This window comes from Nanorana parkeri, unplaced genomic scaffold (assembly GCF_000935625.1).
Source record: "Nanorana parkeri isolate BGI_ZX_2015 unplaced genomic scaffold, ASM93562v1 scaffold379, whole genome shotgun sequence".
NCBI classification, from domain to species: Eukaryota; Metazoa; Chordata; class Amphibia; order Anura; family Dicroglossidae; genus Nanorana; species Nanorana parkeri.
The window spans coordinates 653,250-667,864 of record NW_017306647.1 but is presented as its reverse complement, the minus strand read 5'-3'; the positions used below and the strand labels follow the sequence as shown (position 1 = coordinate 667,864).

The 14,615-nt window shown below is 51.3% G+C and overlaps 1 protein-coding gene and 1 non-coding gene across 2 annotated transcripts in view; both read left to right on the top strand.

The window, feature by feature from the left end:
• ALDOA (aldolase, fructose-bisphosphate A) overlaps window positions 1–14,615 on the top strand; it is a 21,288-nt gene that overhangs the window by 2,838 nt on the left and 3,835 nt on the right. Inside the window, exons 2-5 of the mRNA XM_018559083.1 lie at window positions 6,509–6,631; window positions 10,321–10,532; window positions 10,627–10,681; window positions 12,181–12,299. Of these exons, the coding sequence (XP_018414585.1) occupies window positions 6,520–6,631; window positions 10,321–10,532; window positions 10,627–10,681; window positions 12,181–12,299 (498 nt within the window). The 5' untranslated portion in view covers window positions 6,509–6,519. The remainder of the gene's footprint in view (window positions 1–6,508; window positions 6,632–10,320; window positions 10,533–10,626; window positions 10,682–12,180; window positions 12,300–14,615) is intronic.
• TRNAG-UCC lies at window positions 3,585–3,656 on the top strand. The gene has a single exon. It is a non-coding gene; the product is annotated as a tRNA-Gly (tRNA).

Sequence of the window (14,615 nt, the reverse complement as noted above, 5' to 3'; positions counted from 1 at the left end):
TTTTCCCTATGAAATAAAAGCCCCCCCCCCCCTTTTTCCTGTCGCTGTGCGTTGGCAGCAGGGGGGTTGCAGTCCTCGCACAGTCTACGTGTGAGCGTACGTGAGACAAGTCACACAGACAGTGGCGCCTGCTTACCGTAATGACGCCCTCCTACCATAATTACCTGTCAGACCCCCAGGCGCTGGGTTAACCTCTTAGCTGCCAGTGAGAGTGTAGATACGCTTCAGCCTGCTCCATTGAATGGACATGGCGGTCCATCGATTGCTGAGCCCCCTCGTCTGTCCGTCCCCCACCTCCTCCCGAAATCCCGCTGACCCAAGCAGATTCCTGGCGCTGTCGTCTAATCCCGCAACACATGCCGCGGGGACCCCGTCCAGACGGCTCCCATTGTCCCCTTCCAAATGCCTCGGGGGGTCCCTTTCTGCTGCCCGGCGACCGTGCACAAAAGCCCCCCTCTTAAAAAAACACAAGTCGTCCTCATTGGCATTGGAGTCGATATTTGTAAGTTTGTAACAGTTGCCGGTTACAGCCAAAATGTTATTTACCATGTTGGCTCCAGAAAAGGACTGGAAACATACAAAGTAACAAATACTAATTCCAAATCCAAAGCAGATAAGTGGAATATATGAGCAGAGTTCCCTTTAAGGCTCGCCACACATGTTACAATCTGACCGTACAATCAGCTTTAGATTTACCAAAACTGTGTAATATGAGGACAGACCTGATCTACACTGTCAGTCTGCATCCAATCAGGCAGGCTCTTGTATTACATACTTGTTGGTAGATCTAAAGGAGATTGTACAATTGCAATGTGTGGGGAGAGGTGCAGACACAACTAAGGACTGGAAGGATTGGGGGTGCAGACACATCTAAGGACTGGAAGGTATGGGGGGTGCAGACACATCTAAGGACTGGAAGGTGGGGGGTGCAGACACATCTAAGGACTCGAAGGTATGGGGGTGCAGACACATCTAAGGACTGGAAGGTATGGGGGGGAGGGTTGGGGGGTGCAGACACATCTAAGGACAGGATGTCTTGTTATAAATATAATACACTGTAAATGGCATTTTATTGCTCCACCGGGCCCCTAGGTCTCCTCCGCAGTCACTATGTCTTCTGGCACTTGTACACACCGGCTGAGCCCGGCAGTCAGCTGCTGCTCTCGGTAAAGGTCGCGGCTATTTCTGGCGGCTGGAGGTTCAGTTACTGTCACCCAACAGCTGCTTCAACACCGACACCCCCCCCCCCCCCCCAGGAATAAACCGTGTACCCTCAGGACCTGCGGACGAGGGTGGTAACTATCTATACCCCAATCCTCCACACCTGCTGACCGTCACCCCAATATGTTCTTTCATGCTTTCTGCCAACCTTCAGCACTAACATCAGGGTTGTCCAACTCCGGCCCTCGAGGGCCAAACAGTGCAAGGGGCAACAGCAATAACCCCTGCCACCCAACCAGATATCAGATTACTGCGGTTAGATCCATCACAGAGGATTTCCTATTAGTTGTTCTGGATGTGTTCAGAATGATTGTATCTAATTTTTTCCTCGGAACAAACACTAAGGGCTCGTTCACACCAGCAGCATTGCCCGAGGCAAGAAAAGGGCAATTTGTCCGTATTTCCTATGGCTATGTGAGGCGTTGGCGTGCGCTGAAAAAAATAGGGCGTGTTCCATTCTTGTGCAACACATCGCAACGCGCTCCAGCACATAGAATTGCATCAGAATGAAGCCCTGCAATATGTTTCACCGACGCATTCATTCTGCACGGCATTGCCCGAGTTTTGTGTGCACAATAACGCACGCTGCATGGTGTGAATGAGCCCCTACCGGTGCAATGATGGCCGTGTAACGTACAACCACCCATTGCTATTAATAAAGATCTCTTTGGCGAACGGCGTGTTTATAGCTTAATTAATTTAAAGGGCGGTTCTGACTCATCAATCTGCAACGGCTGCGCGTTATCTGACTTCTCCCTTTCAAAATGTTAATTGGCTGGTTGTCATACTGATCCATTGGGTTCAGTGCTTTCTGAGCCAAGTCATTTTGGTGTCACCCCCTCTGAAAAGTCTGGCACTCGGTCATGGACCGAGGTCCTGACAGCTGCACGAGAGAGGAGGGGACCCTGCGGCATACCTTATCCTGCCAGAAGAATGTCCCCTCTTCTCTTTGCCAGTGTTCTGTCAAAATCTCCAACCCGTCCAGATCTACGACTGGTGACATCACGTCCGGTGACTCACCAGTAGCAGATTTAGACCAGATGGCGCTAGTGTGCGTGTGCCAGCGGTAGAATCCTCATCGGGTTATCGAGCTCCCGTTACTGTGCCTGCGTGGCCTCGCGTTTCCCATCGAGTTGTCCGACCCCGGTCAGCATGCCTGCGCGGTCACCAGATGGCAAAACATGTAATCTCTCAGCATGTTGTGTTCACAGATGGGCGCATGGCTCACCAAACGCTATTCGGAGGACTTCATTCCGCTGTTCGGTGACTGTGCAGGCGCACTGACGGCGGTTGGAGAACTTGATGGGGATTGTGAAGCTACACAGGTGCAGTGACAGCTGTTCAATGACTCCAAGAGGATTCTGACAGCGGCACTGCTGGCACACGCGCACCAGCGCCACCTGGTCTAAAGGCTGTGACACACTGCACGCGAAGACGTGCAGAGCGAAGCAAAGCTCTCCGGCACGGAGCTTCGTGTGCAGTGTGTGAGCTGAGTGCAGTCAGATGATTGACAGCACCTTCAGCCAATCGGCTCGTCTGTAACAACCGGCCAGACGTCGCATCCCGTCGCGCCGGTTTATACGCGCAAGCCGATTGGCTGAAGTTGAAATTGTTCATCTCGGCACGCTCAGCTCTGCGAGCTCTCGCAAGCTGAGGTGCCGAGAAGAAAGTGACATGACACACTGCTCGCAAATGCAGCGCGCCACCGCTCCGCGCTGCTTCGCGTGCAGTGTGTCACGGCCTTAAATCTCCTACTGGCAACTTCTGGAAAGTCACCAGTCGGAGATCTCGACGGGTGGCAGCCTTCGACAGAACACCGGCGTCCATCACCAAGATGGCCGCTGGCAGTGAAGTGCACGTGACGTCATTACGCGCGTACGTAGTGACATCACGGGTATACGTACAGTAGTGACGAGCGCACTGGGGGACAACCCATCGGCCGCACCAGGTGACACCAGGCTTGGTGACGCCGCTGTCTGCCATCAAGAGGTTATGTAGCTTTCATTCAGCGTGAACAGACGTTAGGGTTAGTGCTCGGCTTGCAAAATGATGATTATTATTATACAAGATTTATATAGTGCCAACAGACTGCACATATGGTTAGACAGTAAAGTTACAATACAATACCATACAAAAGGATTACAATGACACTGCTCCTGAGAGCTTACAAGCTTGACAAGGAGGAACAGTAAAGTACAATCAATGCTAGACTGCAGTGTATATAACTAGAAGCAAATATTAGGCCCTTATCTAATCTTACAATCTGTGAAGTAACTATAAAAGTGATTTATATGAGAGATTTTTCACTATACATGGGGCTGTACAGCCCTCTTAAACACTACACTCCGAGCACACAGCATGGAGCGTTGGTGGTATAGTGGTGAGCATAGCTGCCTTCCAAGCAGTTGACCCGGGTTCGATTCCCGGCCAACGCAGCAACTTTTTAAACTCGATTATTATATTTCTCCTTTCATTTTAACACCTGATCTTGTTAAGTATATACCAGAACATCAAATTTTCATTCGATAATTGTAATTTCCTTCGATTGATTGTTATTTTATGTCATATCCGCCTTATTCTTTTTTTTTTCATCCTCTCTGTATTCTTCATGACTACAATTTGAACGAAAAGGAAGTTGTATTTGGAGAGTTCTTTTAGATTGATGGGGTGGGGGGAGGGGACGATGCGAGATGCCCTGCAGGAAGTGCGATGCTCTGCAGCCTTGGATGACTGTGCACAGGAAAGAAGATGGGGGTGTGATAGAGGCAGAGATGACTGTACTACGTGACATCAGATCTGCGGCTGTGCCTGCTGTCACGTCTGAAATGAGAGCTCTCCATCCGGAAGGGGGGGGTCATGGTGCTCCCCTCAATGTGACTTTCATGAATGGCACACAACACTGTCCATCACACACACACACACACACACACACACATCAGATAGTAACATGTAACACATGTGTAGTGATCACAGCAGGGGGATGGCTCGTTTGGCTCTTGTTGAAGTCAGTGTCATGCTGCTGTAGAGTCATAAATCATCGATTTGATATAATATATCCTTCATGGGGGGTGTGGAGAGGGGGGGATAGCTGCACTTGGGTGACCTTGAGTTGGATTAAGAAGGGAACCCTGCGCTCCTGGATGTGAGTGGTCCCTTTAACTGGCGGCCCCGCCCCCCTCGCCCTGATACATGACGTTCTGAATGAGAACACTGAGGATCAGTTCATAGAAGATCGTGGAAGAGGTGAGAGCTCCGTGGTACAGCCAAGGGGGGATCTCGGGGGGGGGGGTACAGCCGAGGTGGGAAGCTCGAGGGGGTACGGCCATGGGGGGGAGATCTGGGGGTTACTACTATGGCGGGAGTTCCTTGTATAGAGAAGATCGGGGTGGATCACATTCTCTATAAACAGGCCCGGGATGAAGAGGAGGATACTCCTCATACATTGTAACAATATAGAAGATGAGGTCGGGGGGGGAAGATCCCCAGCATGGAGGGTGATGACGTCACTCGAGGATGGCGAACGTGATGGAAGGACTGCAGGACTAGGACTGGGACAGGGACCTTGAGGAGTAGAGGAGGTTGGAGAGAGGAGTAGGGGGCTAGATGAGGATGAAGTAAGGAGGTCGGTGAGGATGGAGAGAGGTGGTGAGGGTGGAGAGAGGTTGGTGGTGATGGGGAGAGGAGTAGAGAGGTAGGTGGTGATGGAGGTAGGTGAGGATGGAGAGGGAGGTAGGTGAGGATGGAGAGGGAGGTAGGTGAGGATGGAGAGGGAGGTAGGTGAGGATGGAGAGAGGGGTAGGTGAGGATGGAGAGAGGGGTAGGTGGTGATGGAGAGAGGAGTAGAGAGGTAGGTGGTGATGGAGAGAGGAGTAGAGAGGTAGGTGGTGAGGATGGAGAGAAGTAGGTGAGGATGGAGAGAGGGGTAGGTGAGGATGGAGAGAGGTATACAGAGGTAGGTGGTGATGGAGGTAGGTGAGGATGGAGAGAGGTAGGCGAGGATGGAGAGAGGGGTAGGTGAGGATGGAGAGAGGTATACAGAGGTAGGTGGTGATGGAGAGAGTCGTAGAGAGGTAGGTGGTGATGGAGAGAGGAGTAGAGAGGTAGGTGGTGATGGAGGTAGGCGAGGATGGAGAGAGGGGTAGGTGAGGATGGAGAGAGGTATACAGAGGTAGGTGGTGATGGAGAGAGTCGTAGAGAGGTAGGTGGTGATGGAGAGAGGAGTAGAGAGGTAGGTGGTGATGGAGAGAGGTAGGTGGTGATGGAGAGAGGTAGGTGGTGATGGAGGTGCAGAGAGGAGCATGTGTATAATCAGTGAGGCTGGAAGGGGAAACTCAGCTCATCGATGACCTCTGCATGGAGGAGGAGGATGGAGAGGATACAGAGCTGAAGGTCACTGATTATTGATGAGGTCATTGGGAGGCTGATGATGGAGATGGGGGACCCTCCTGGATGTGGGGGATATTATTGATATAGAGTGGATATGAAGGTGGTTAACGATGGACCACAAACCTGACTAAAGATGGCGATGAGGGATTGTAGAATATTGAAATTTCGGAGTGAATGTTGAAGATGAAGTGACTGATATCCTGGCAGTGAAAGGGTTACCCAACCCTGGTTCTCTCAGAGGTTAATATCAGAAGATACCTGATGCAGACAGGAAGTGCAGATCATTCCCCCCGAGAAGGCACCCTGCACCTTCTCGGGTGGGGGTGGGGGTTTATACTCCGTGCCCTGTCACGTTCTGCATGGAAAGGGTTAACCATGCCATCCAGCCAGCATGCCTCTGTCACCCCGATGTGCGCTGCGTCCTCGCGAGGCCTCGAAGATTCTGCAACTTCCTTTTTTGCCTCATCATTTCCGAGAAGGAAACTTCACTGCGAGCCATCGCTCCGAAAAAAAACATATTTGTAACCTTTCCGGTGCCAGAGCCGGTTATTGTGCGTTTGTCAGGTGTCCTCAATGGCTGTGCGTCCTCTAAGTCTCCTCTCCTGGAGGACGTCTCCCGCTGACAGCCATGCTTATTTTTAGAGACGCATATTTTGGGCAAATATACGCAGAGGCAGGACAGTACGTGAACGGTGACAACCATTGTCAGGGTGCAATAAGTTGTTTTTTTTTATGTTGTTGGTGAGGAAGGGGTTAACATAACAGTGTCTGGCGCAGGTCTTGCCCCATAGGTGTGTCCTCGTTGTATCTGCATGCCTTGACATTCCCGAGCTTTGTACTGTCTCCTTCCGGACGCCGCGCCTCTCGCCCACTAATCCCGCGTCGCCCTCTTGTGTTCCAGAACGTAGCAAAATGCCAACCGAATACCCAGCCCTCACCACCGAGCAGAAGAAGGAGCTCCATGAGATCGCACAGCGCATCGTGGCCACCGGCAAGGGCATCCTGGCCGCCGATGAGTCCACAGGTAAGAGTGTCTGTGCGTCTTGTTGTAAATCTGTGCCACGGTGGGCGCATGTCTTTCGAAACCTTTAGCCTCCATTCACACCATTGCGTTCCGTGATTGCGCGCCAGACGCAGGTAAAAAAACACATGCTTTGACGCACATTCATCAAACGAGCACCATTTGTGGAAATGCTAGTTAATTGCACCCAAAACGCGGCAAGACAAACGTGCGGCCCTCCTGTGTGTTCCCGCACGTTAAGTGCACGTGAACGCGCAGGAAAGGGATCATTCACATGTGCATAGAAGAAACAGAAGTGCAGAATTTCATGCGTAAAATACGCATCTTTGTAGACGTGTGCATTCAGTCTGTACGCGTTTTTATGCATACAAAGTTTTCTAGCACCGGAAACCACGCACATATTTACATGCACATGCGTGTAAAAAAACACACACTATTTCCAGGCCCGGGCGCAGCTCTGTTCCAATGTATGCAGCGCAAAAACATGGCCCCAAGCGCAGCTGTGTGTACGGGGCTGTGTATTTGGATGCGCAGTGTTTTTAACCGCCATGCGAATGAGCACACAAAAAGCGGAACGCGTGATGCAGATTTTTTTGCTACATGCGCTACTTTCCCGCATTGAAAACAATAGATACGTGCACCAAACGCGGGAAACTAACGCTCGTGAACGCGCGTCACCATTTCATGCGTTTGTGCTGTGCATGGGACCTACAGCCGGACTCCAGGCAAATGGCTAAAGACGCATCTGTTGAGTGTCTTGTGTGCCAGAGCAGGGGCAGGTGACCTCAGCACTCCTGGTGAACTACAAGTCCCATGAGGCATTGCAAGACTCTGACAGCCACAAGCATGACCCCCAGAGGCAGATGCATGCTGGGATTTGTAGTGTCACCTCAGCTGCAGTGCCCAGGTGGTCTATCACTGTGCTAAAGGATTTGGTAATTCTGCCTGGCCACTTTTGTGGTTCATACACCTCCTGCTCCTATCTCGGTTAAAGCTCAAATCTCCGTCTTCCTGTCCCGGTGACAACTGCGCCTCCTTCTTGTACGAGTGACAAGGGGACAGGAGGTAAGGGAATTCTCACCAGTGTGGTCACAGGTCGGAATAACATCCTGACAAAGATTTGAACTTTTCCCTGTCTCTGTATTGGTTTCTGAGTTGCTGCCGCCATAGCAACTGTCAACAAATGGCGGCCATGGTGCAGCCAGAGTGCATTTTGGGTATTCCCTCCTACCCCTCCTTCACTGCACCTCGAGTACTAAGAAAACACAGACATGGAGCGGAGGGAGACATTTATCAAAACTGGAGCAGCCTGAATCTGGAGCAGTTGCCCTTGGCAACCAATCAACTTCTCTCTTCAATTTGTTCAGTTAAGCTTTCAAAATGAAAGAGAAGATGATCGGTTGCTATGGGCAACTGCTCTGGATTCTGTCTTCTCCTCTCTGCATGGAATGATGAGGAGTTGGTGTCCTCCATGGGGAAGATCCAATCTCATTTCCTGTCCTGGAGACCCGTTGTCACAGAGACTGGTGGCAGATACAAAATGTTATAACTGTCACTGTAAGGCCCCGTTCACACCGGGGCGGTTCGCCCTGCGCTGAACCGCCGACATGAACAATCCCATACATTGCTATGGGGACCGTTCATGCGACCGCGCCGTCTGAGCCGCCTGCCACCCGAAATGCTCCCTGAGTTTTGCACTGATCAGCGCGGTTTCCATATAGATTTCAATGGAACTGGTTTTGGGTGTTTTTAATTGCGTCTCAGCGCTGAGACGCAATAAAAAATGCCCAAAACCACCCTTTTAAAATTTGCACAGTGAACTGCATCTGCCCTGGTTGTGAACGGGGCCTAACTGTCACTGTAATAGAGTGAAAATTGTCCAATGTGTTTACAGTGAATCTGTCAGAGGTAGTGTTTTTTTCTTTTTACGTCGGGGAGATTTACACTCGCTTACTGTTTGTCTCTGGGGACAGGAAGTGCTGGGAAATTGCATCACTGGGATGGGGAGCCTCCGCTGACGAGAGTTCAGTGCTTAGCAACAAGAGGCAGAACTCTACTCACCTCCACTACAGTGATGCAACGTCCGCGGGCTCTCTCACCGGCACCAGCATTTTCTCATTGGCTTCTTCCAATTTTGGGGTCTATTCCCATCTTGATTGGCCAGGCCGGGATGACTTGACTCTTCCACATGCGCAGATGGCGGCATTGCGCAAATGCGTAGCTCGGTGTTCAGTGTAAATGTGATTATGACACCTCACAGGTTTTTATTGCCGTCTGTGCCCCCGTTAGGGAGATTTACCCATTATCAATGAGGGCCCTGTCGCACCATCAGGAGTGTGCTCCAGTGCGTTCGGCCTCTGGAACGCAATCCGGCCGGCTCAGTTTTTTGGGAGGGGGAGTGGCAGTGCATTTGAACTCCATGACACCGCAGCCAGGCCCCCCACCCGCGGTGCGACCGCCGGCACCCGAACGCGTGGCACATTAGTGATCTGCAAACACAAAAACTGAGCCGGCCGGGTTGCGTTCCAGAGGCCGGACGCACAGGAATGCACCCCTGATGGTGTGACAGGGTCAATCCCACATTTCGGGTTGTCGACCAGAACAGATGGGAATTCTTCCAATGGGGACACTAGTTCTGGTGACAACCAGGGATTTTCCTCACTTTGGAGTTATTTCCTCTCACTTTCCTGGCGGTGGCTATCAGACAGGAAGTAGAGGTAAATCACCCCCAATGGGAGAAAGATGGCAAATAAAAAAGCTACAGAGGTTATGACCTTCTTTTTATAACAAAACAAAACAAAAAAAGTTTTGGATCCAGTTCTACTTTAGAAACTTTGCTTGACAATGTACGCTGAGCCGCGCATTTGCAGCACGGCGTACAATTCCAGCATCTGCTGGGATGAATGAGCTTCATCCCGTCATCCTGGCTTGTCATCCTGGCGAGATCCCATACCCAGGAGACCAGGTACAAATGTTGATACCAGTGAGAGAGTTGGTGGACGCATTTTATTAGGTGGACGCAATATTTTTAGTGGAGGGAGTAGCTCCCCTTTAAATCAAGCACGCAGAGAGGCTGATACCATCATAATGAGGCAGCAGCTGCTAGCTGGCGTGTGATGCAACTGTCAGTAATACGTGTGACACATCAAGTCTAACCTGCAATAGTTACCGTTGTTGAAACCGCAGCGGAAGTGAAATAAAAATGAACAAATAGGTCGGCCAGCAGTCTCCACCCTCTCCACCAGCTTACAACCATGAGCTCGGTCCAGTTATCAATAGACAGAGCTATAGCCGCAGGGAGTGAGGGTTTTCTCTCACTCCCTACGGCTATAGCTCTCTGCACTGACTGGAACTTACAGAAGGCTGTTTTTGGCCTTCTCTAAGTTGGAGTCAGTGCAGTTCTTGGCTGTGTTCACAAATGTCTGACACAGATCAGCTCCTGTTGCAGCCTCTAACCTTGTGATTTGCTACAGAGTTACAATGTTGCAGTCTGCTGCAGGAAGGAGGAAGCGTTTCCTGTCTCCTCAGGACTGATGACATCATGTCCCCTGGGCATAGTCACTGGACTAGAGCTCAAGGGCGGCTTGTTAGTGATAAAAGGTGGCGCTGTACATGGTGACACGTCCAGGAATTTATTGACGCAGACTTGTACAATCACTGACCGGTCCTCTTTAACAACCTTCCTTCTTCAGGCAGCATTGCCAAGCGCCTGACCTCCATCGGCGTAGAGAACACCGAGGAGAACCGCCGCTTCTACCGCCAGCTGCTCTTCACCGCCGACGACAGAGTCAACCCCTGCATCGGTGGCGTCATCTTGTTCCACGAGACCCTCTACCACAAGGCAGACAGCGGCGCCCTATTCACCAAGGTCATCAAGGACAAGGGAGCCGTGGTGGGAATCAAGGTGAGCCCGGGGGGATTGCCGGTAGGTTGGCGTTGGGTATGTTTCGGTTCTGGTGCCGGTCCATTACAGAACGGTTCTCTTTTTCTATTCTCAGGTTGACAAAGGTGTCGTCCCTCTGGCCGGAACCAACGGAGAGACCACAACACAGGGTAAGAGAGTTATGGCTTGGGATCGGCCAATCGGAATAAGCCACGTCATTCTCGGGGATCGGTGCGTGGGATGACTACAGGTCCCATTTGCCTCTGCAACAGAGGAACACGCAGTGCATTGATCAGCGCACTTGTAGTCCATTGTTTCCTTCCTCCAGCCCCATAACAGAAGGTCCATAGCCCCATACAGAACTGGGCCTTGCTGGAGCCTATGCATTGCCGCCCACGACGCACTAAGCGATGACCATTTTGTCATAACAGCCCTCCCCCCCCATTCCCCATCCATACCCAACTTGCTCATGCATGCTTCCCTGACATTCCTTCCTCCTCCACAGTCGGCCCATTACAGGTGTCGGGGTTGTCCCCTGTTGGGTCATGTCACATTACCAGGGGACACAACATAACGATTGGCTGTTAGACCCAGATGCCATCACAGGGGTGCAGGTCACATGTTCCTCCAAACATGGAGGTGCCGGGTATTCTCCCTAGTTGTGGAGGAGCGCAGGTAAAGGCCGTCTGTATGAGGGATGCCCTGGGCAGACACTTGTCATTAGGCCTGGCATACGCAGGCATATGTGTCTCTTTTAAATAAAGCTTTTATCCTGACATTTTAAGATTTCTGTAGATAACAATGTAGCAGGGGCGTAACTAGAAATCACAGGGCCCGATAGCAAAATTTTGTATGGGGTCCTGTAATTTCTAGTTACGCCCCTTGCAGAGCCCACCTGAGATCCCGCACAGCCCACCTGAGAGTGACCCTGCCAGCCCACCATAGGCTCTCTATTGTGGGCTTTGCAGGGTCTCGGGTGGGCCGGTTACAACCCTGCCCACCTCCTTCGCTGCCGACACCGGGCCCCTGACTCCTCCACCGCGGCTGCTGTCTGTGACGGACTCCGCAGTGGCTGTGAGGAGGAACGCGCCGCTGCACAGATCACTGACAGGTTGTGCGTTCCTCGTGACAGTCAGCAGCATGTGATGCCACAGCCACCCAGGTGGCTCGCACGGCATCACGGGGACCCCTTTGTTCTCGTCCTGCCCGCCCGGGCCCCCTTGTGCCCTGGGCCCCATAGCAGCCGCCTGGGTCGCTATGGCGATAGCTGCCTGCGGTCCTGCAGGTGTGGTGACACCTTAAAGTGTATGTAAAGCCCCATTAGTTGAACAGAGTAAAGGATGGCTAAGACCCCGTCAGGTTATGATAATGTGTTTGTGTCCCATCAGGGAGATTTCTCTTCACTTCCTGTCTCCGAGACACAGCAGGAAGTAAGAGGGAATCACTGCAAACCGAGGAGGTGTCCTCTCTTTGACAGATGTCACCAGGACAGCTGTCCCCATTAGAGGATTCCCCCTCACCTTGTGTTCCTGTGAACACTCAAAAATTTAGATTTCCCATAATTTTTAGTAATGGAGATCACCGGCACCACTAGAGGGGGGTAGATTTTTGGGTGGCTTTCGGTGATGTTTTGGCTTCTCATACACTTTAATCTTCTGCTAGAACTGAGCTTTTGCTGACTTCGCCAAGTGGCGTTGTGTCCTGAAAATCTCTGACCACACCCCCTCTCGCCTCGCCATCATTGAGAATGCCAACGTGCTCGCTCGCTATGCCAGCATTTGCCAGCAGGTAACAAATTTAAAGTGATCTTTATTTTTGGGTGGTGTTAAACGCTTCGGGGGTTGTGCGTTTGTCCGCCGATGTTTTCTCTTCATGGAGGAATGGCTCCCAGTCGCGTTTCTTCCTCTGTGTTATTTTCTATAGGAGATCAGTGATATGCTTGCGTCACGCTTACTACTGTGGGCGGGTATGACACCGCAGCACCCGAACATGACCCGCCCACAGCCATTGATTGGCAGCTATGCTAACAGCGCCTCTGCTTGGCACAGCATGTCACTTCATTCCTATGGCATCATGGGAAACGTAGTTGCTGTTTCCCCTCTTGGATGTGACACGTGCTGCCAGCTTAGCTCCTCCCTCCAGCACCCGGACGCAGTACTATACTTATGGAGCCGATGACATCACACAGCAGAAAAGGCATTCATTGATCCAAAAAAGAGGCATTATTTTAAAAAAAATCTATGTTTTTATTGTGCATGGGGAAAGGGAGCGGTGCAGGATCCGGGAGTGCAGCTTTTAAGTCCCACCCCCTTCCCAGCAACCTTTTCTCCCCATTCCTCAGTCACTGAGACAGGGGAGAGAAAGCCCTGTGGGGGGGAGGGGTGGTATTATACATTATACTTCAGCTTACATTCCTATATAATAAATGCAATACTGGTACAGTGTAGACTGAGGGTGAAATGAAATATGTGTATGTCATGTGACTGCGGAACTTCAAGCCCCTGCGTCATACACCAAAGTGAGCAGCGGTTGACCCCCCCCCCTATAATGTCACAATTTTTAGGATTGCACCACAATGACCCAACGCTCCGAGAAATGCTCTTGTATTCCATACTTGATATCATTGCACGAGCCTGACTTCTGTAAGAGTGCTTCTCTTATGATGTCCAAGACTTGTAGAGCTTGTAGGCTGATACCGCGATAAACCTTCACCCACTGACCACATACCTAGAAATCCCTCCACTTCTGGGTTTGGACGGGGACATTAGACTTGTATGTACCCTAATTACGCTGAGGAGGGTCTTTCCTAATGCTACACTCGCCCGGACACCTTTATTAAAGGAGAAGTATGAGGGGGAGGGGGTGCTTTTCACTCACCTCATAGTTCTAGCCGACCTGTGACAATGACACTATCACAGGTCGGCTCAGTAGATCGGGAGGTGAGAGAACACATACCGGGTTCCCTCACCTCTCGATCCTGTCACGGCTCTCTGCCGTGACAGGGGAGGGGCTGGATTCCCCTCTCCCCGCTCCGATCTGCCAGCGCTGACTGGCGGAACGGACGGGGGAGGGGGCGGGTACAGCTGGCTCTGCCTTTTAGATAGGCAGAGCCAGATGTCAGTCACGCAGGTGGGCGGATCCCGGCACAATTGTCGGGATCCACTCCGGCTGCGGCGTCTCAGTATACCGCAAGCTACAGCTCGTGGTATACTGAGCCTAGGGTGACGGGAGGACGCTAGTTTGTGTCCTCCCGTTACCCTAAGGAGAACTATGGGGAAAAGACTTAACCCCATAGTTCTCCTTTTTTAAATGGATGGAGCGGTTTTGTCTGGTCACATGACTATCCTGGCTGCTTGTCTTTCCCATTGGTGGCATGGAGCTGCTGCCGGGTAGTCACGTGACCATCCTTTTTAGGACGGTCAACCTGCTGAGCCATCATGGCTGTCGCTTCTGAACTCCTTCCCATAATCCCCTGACGCTGGACACCTAGAGCTGGTGTTGTGTAGCGTGTTCTACTAGAAGCTTGTGTCTGGGGGTCATACAAAACAAAGAAATACAGTACAACTCTGCAACGCATTCATTTTCCCAAGTTTTATCCCTTTGAAAGACCCGGCAGGTACAGAAACGTACGTGTTGGCCTGCCAGAAATGCACTCGGCTCTTAATATCCCATCACGGGCTGACAACACAGTGCCCTTTGTGGACTGAAATCAGAAGTAGAGGTGTCAGCCCTGCGTAGTTGTCTTTTGCTACACTATGGAATCCCCCCCCCCCTTTTTTTATCTCTCCAAGATAGAGAGCGGGGATTGTTTTGCAGTCCAAGGATAGAACAGGGAGGGTTGATAAGACTCCTTGAGATAACACAGGCTGAGTGAACAGGACACAGAACATGACCCCTTCCCTCCCTCTCTTTATCCCTGCAACATGGGGGGAAGGGATTGTTTTGTAGTCCAAGGATAGAATAGGGAGGGTTGATAAGACTCATTGAGATAACATAGGCTGAATTAACAGGACACCGAACAAGACCCCCTCCTCTCTTTATCTCTGGGGGGGTTGTTTTGTAGCTCAAGGTTATGTAGGGTTGATTAGACTCCTTGAGCTAACA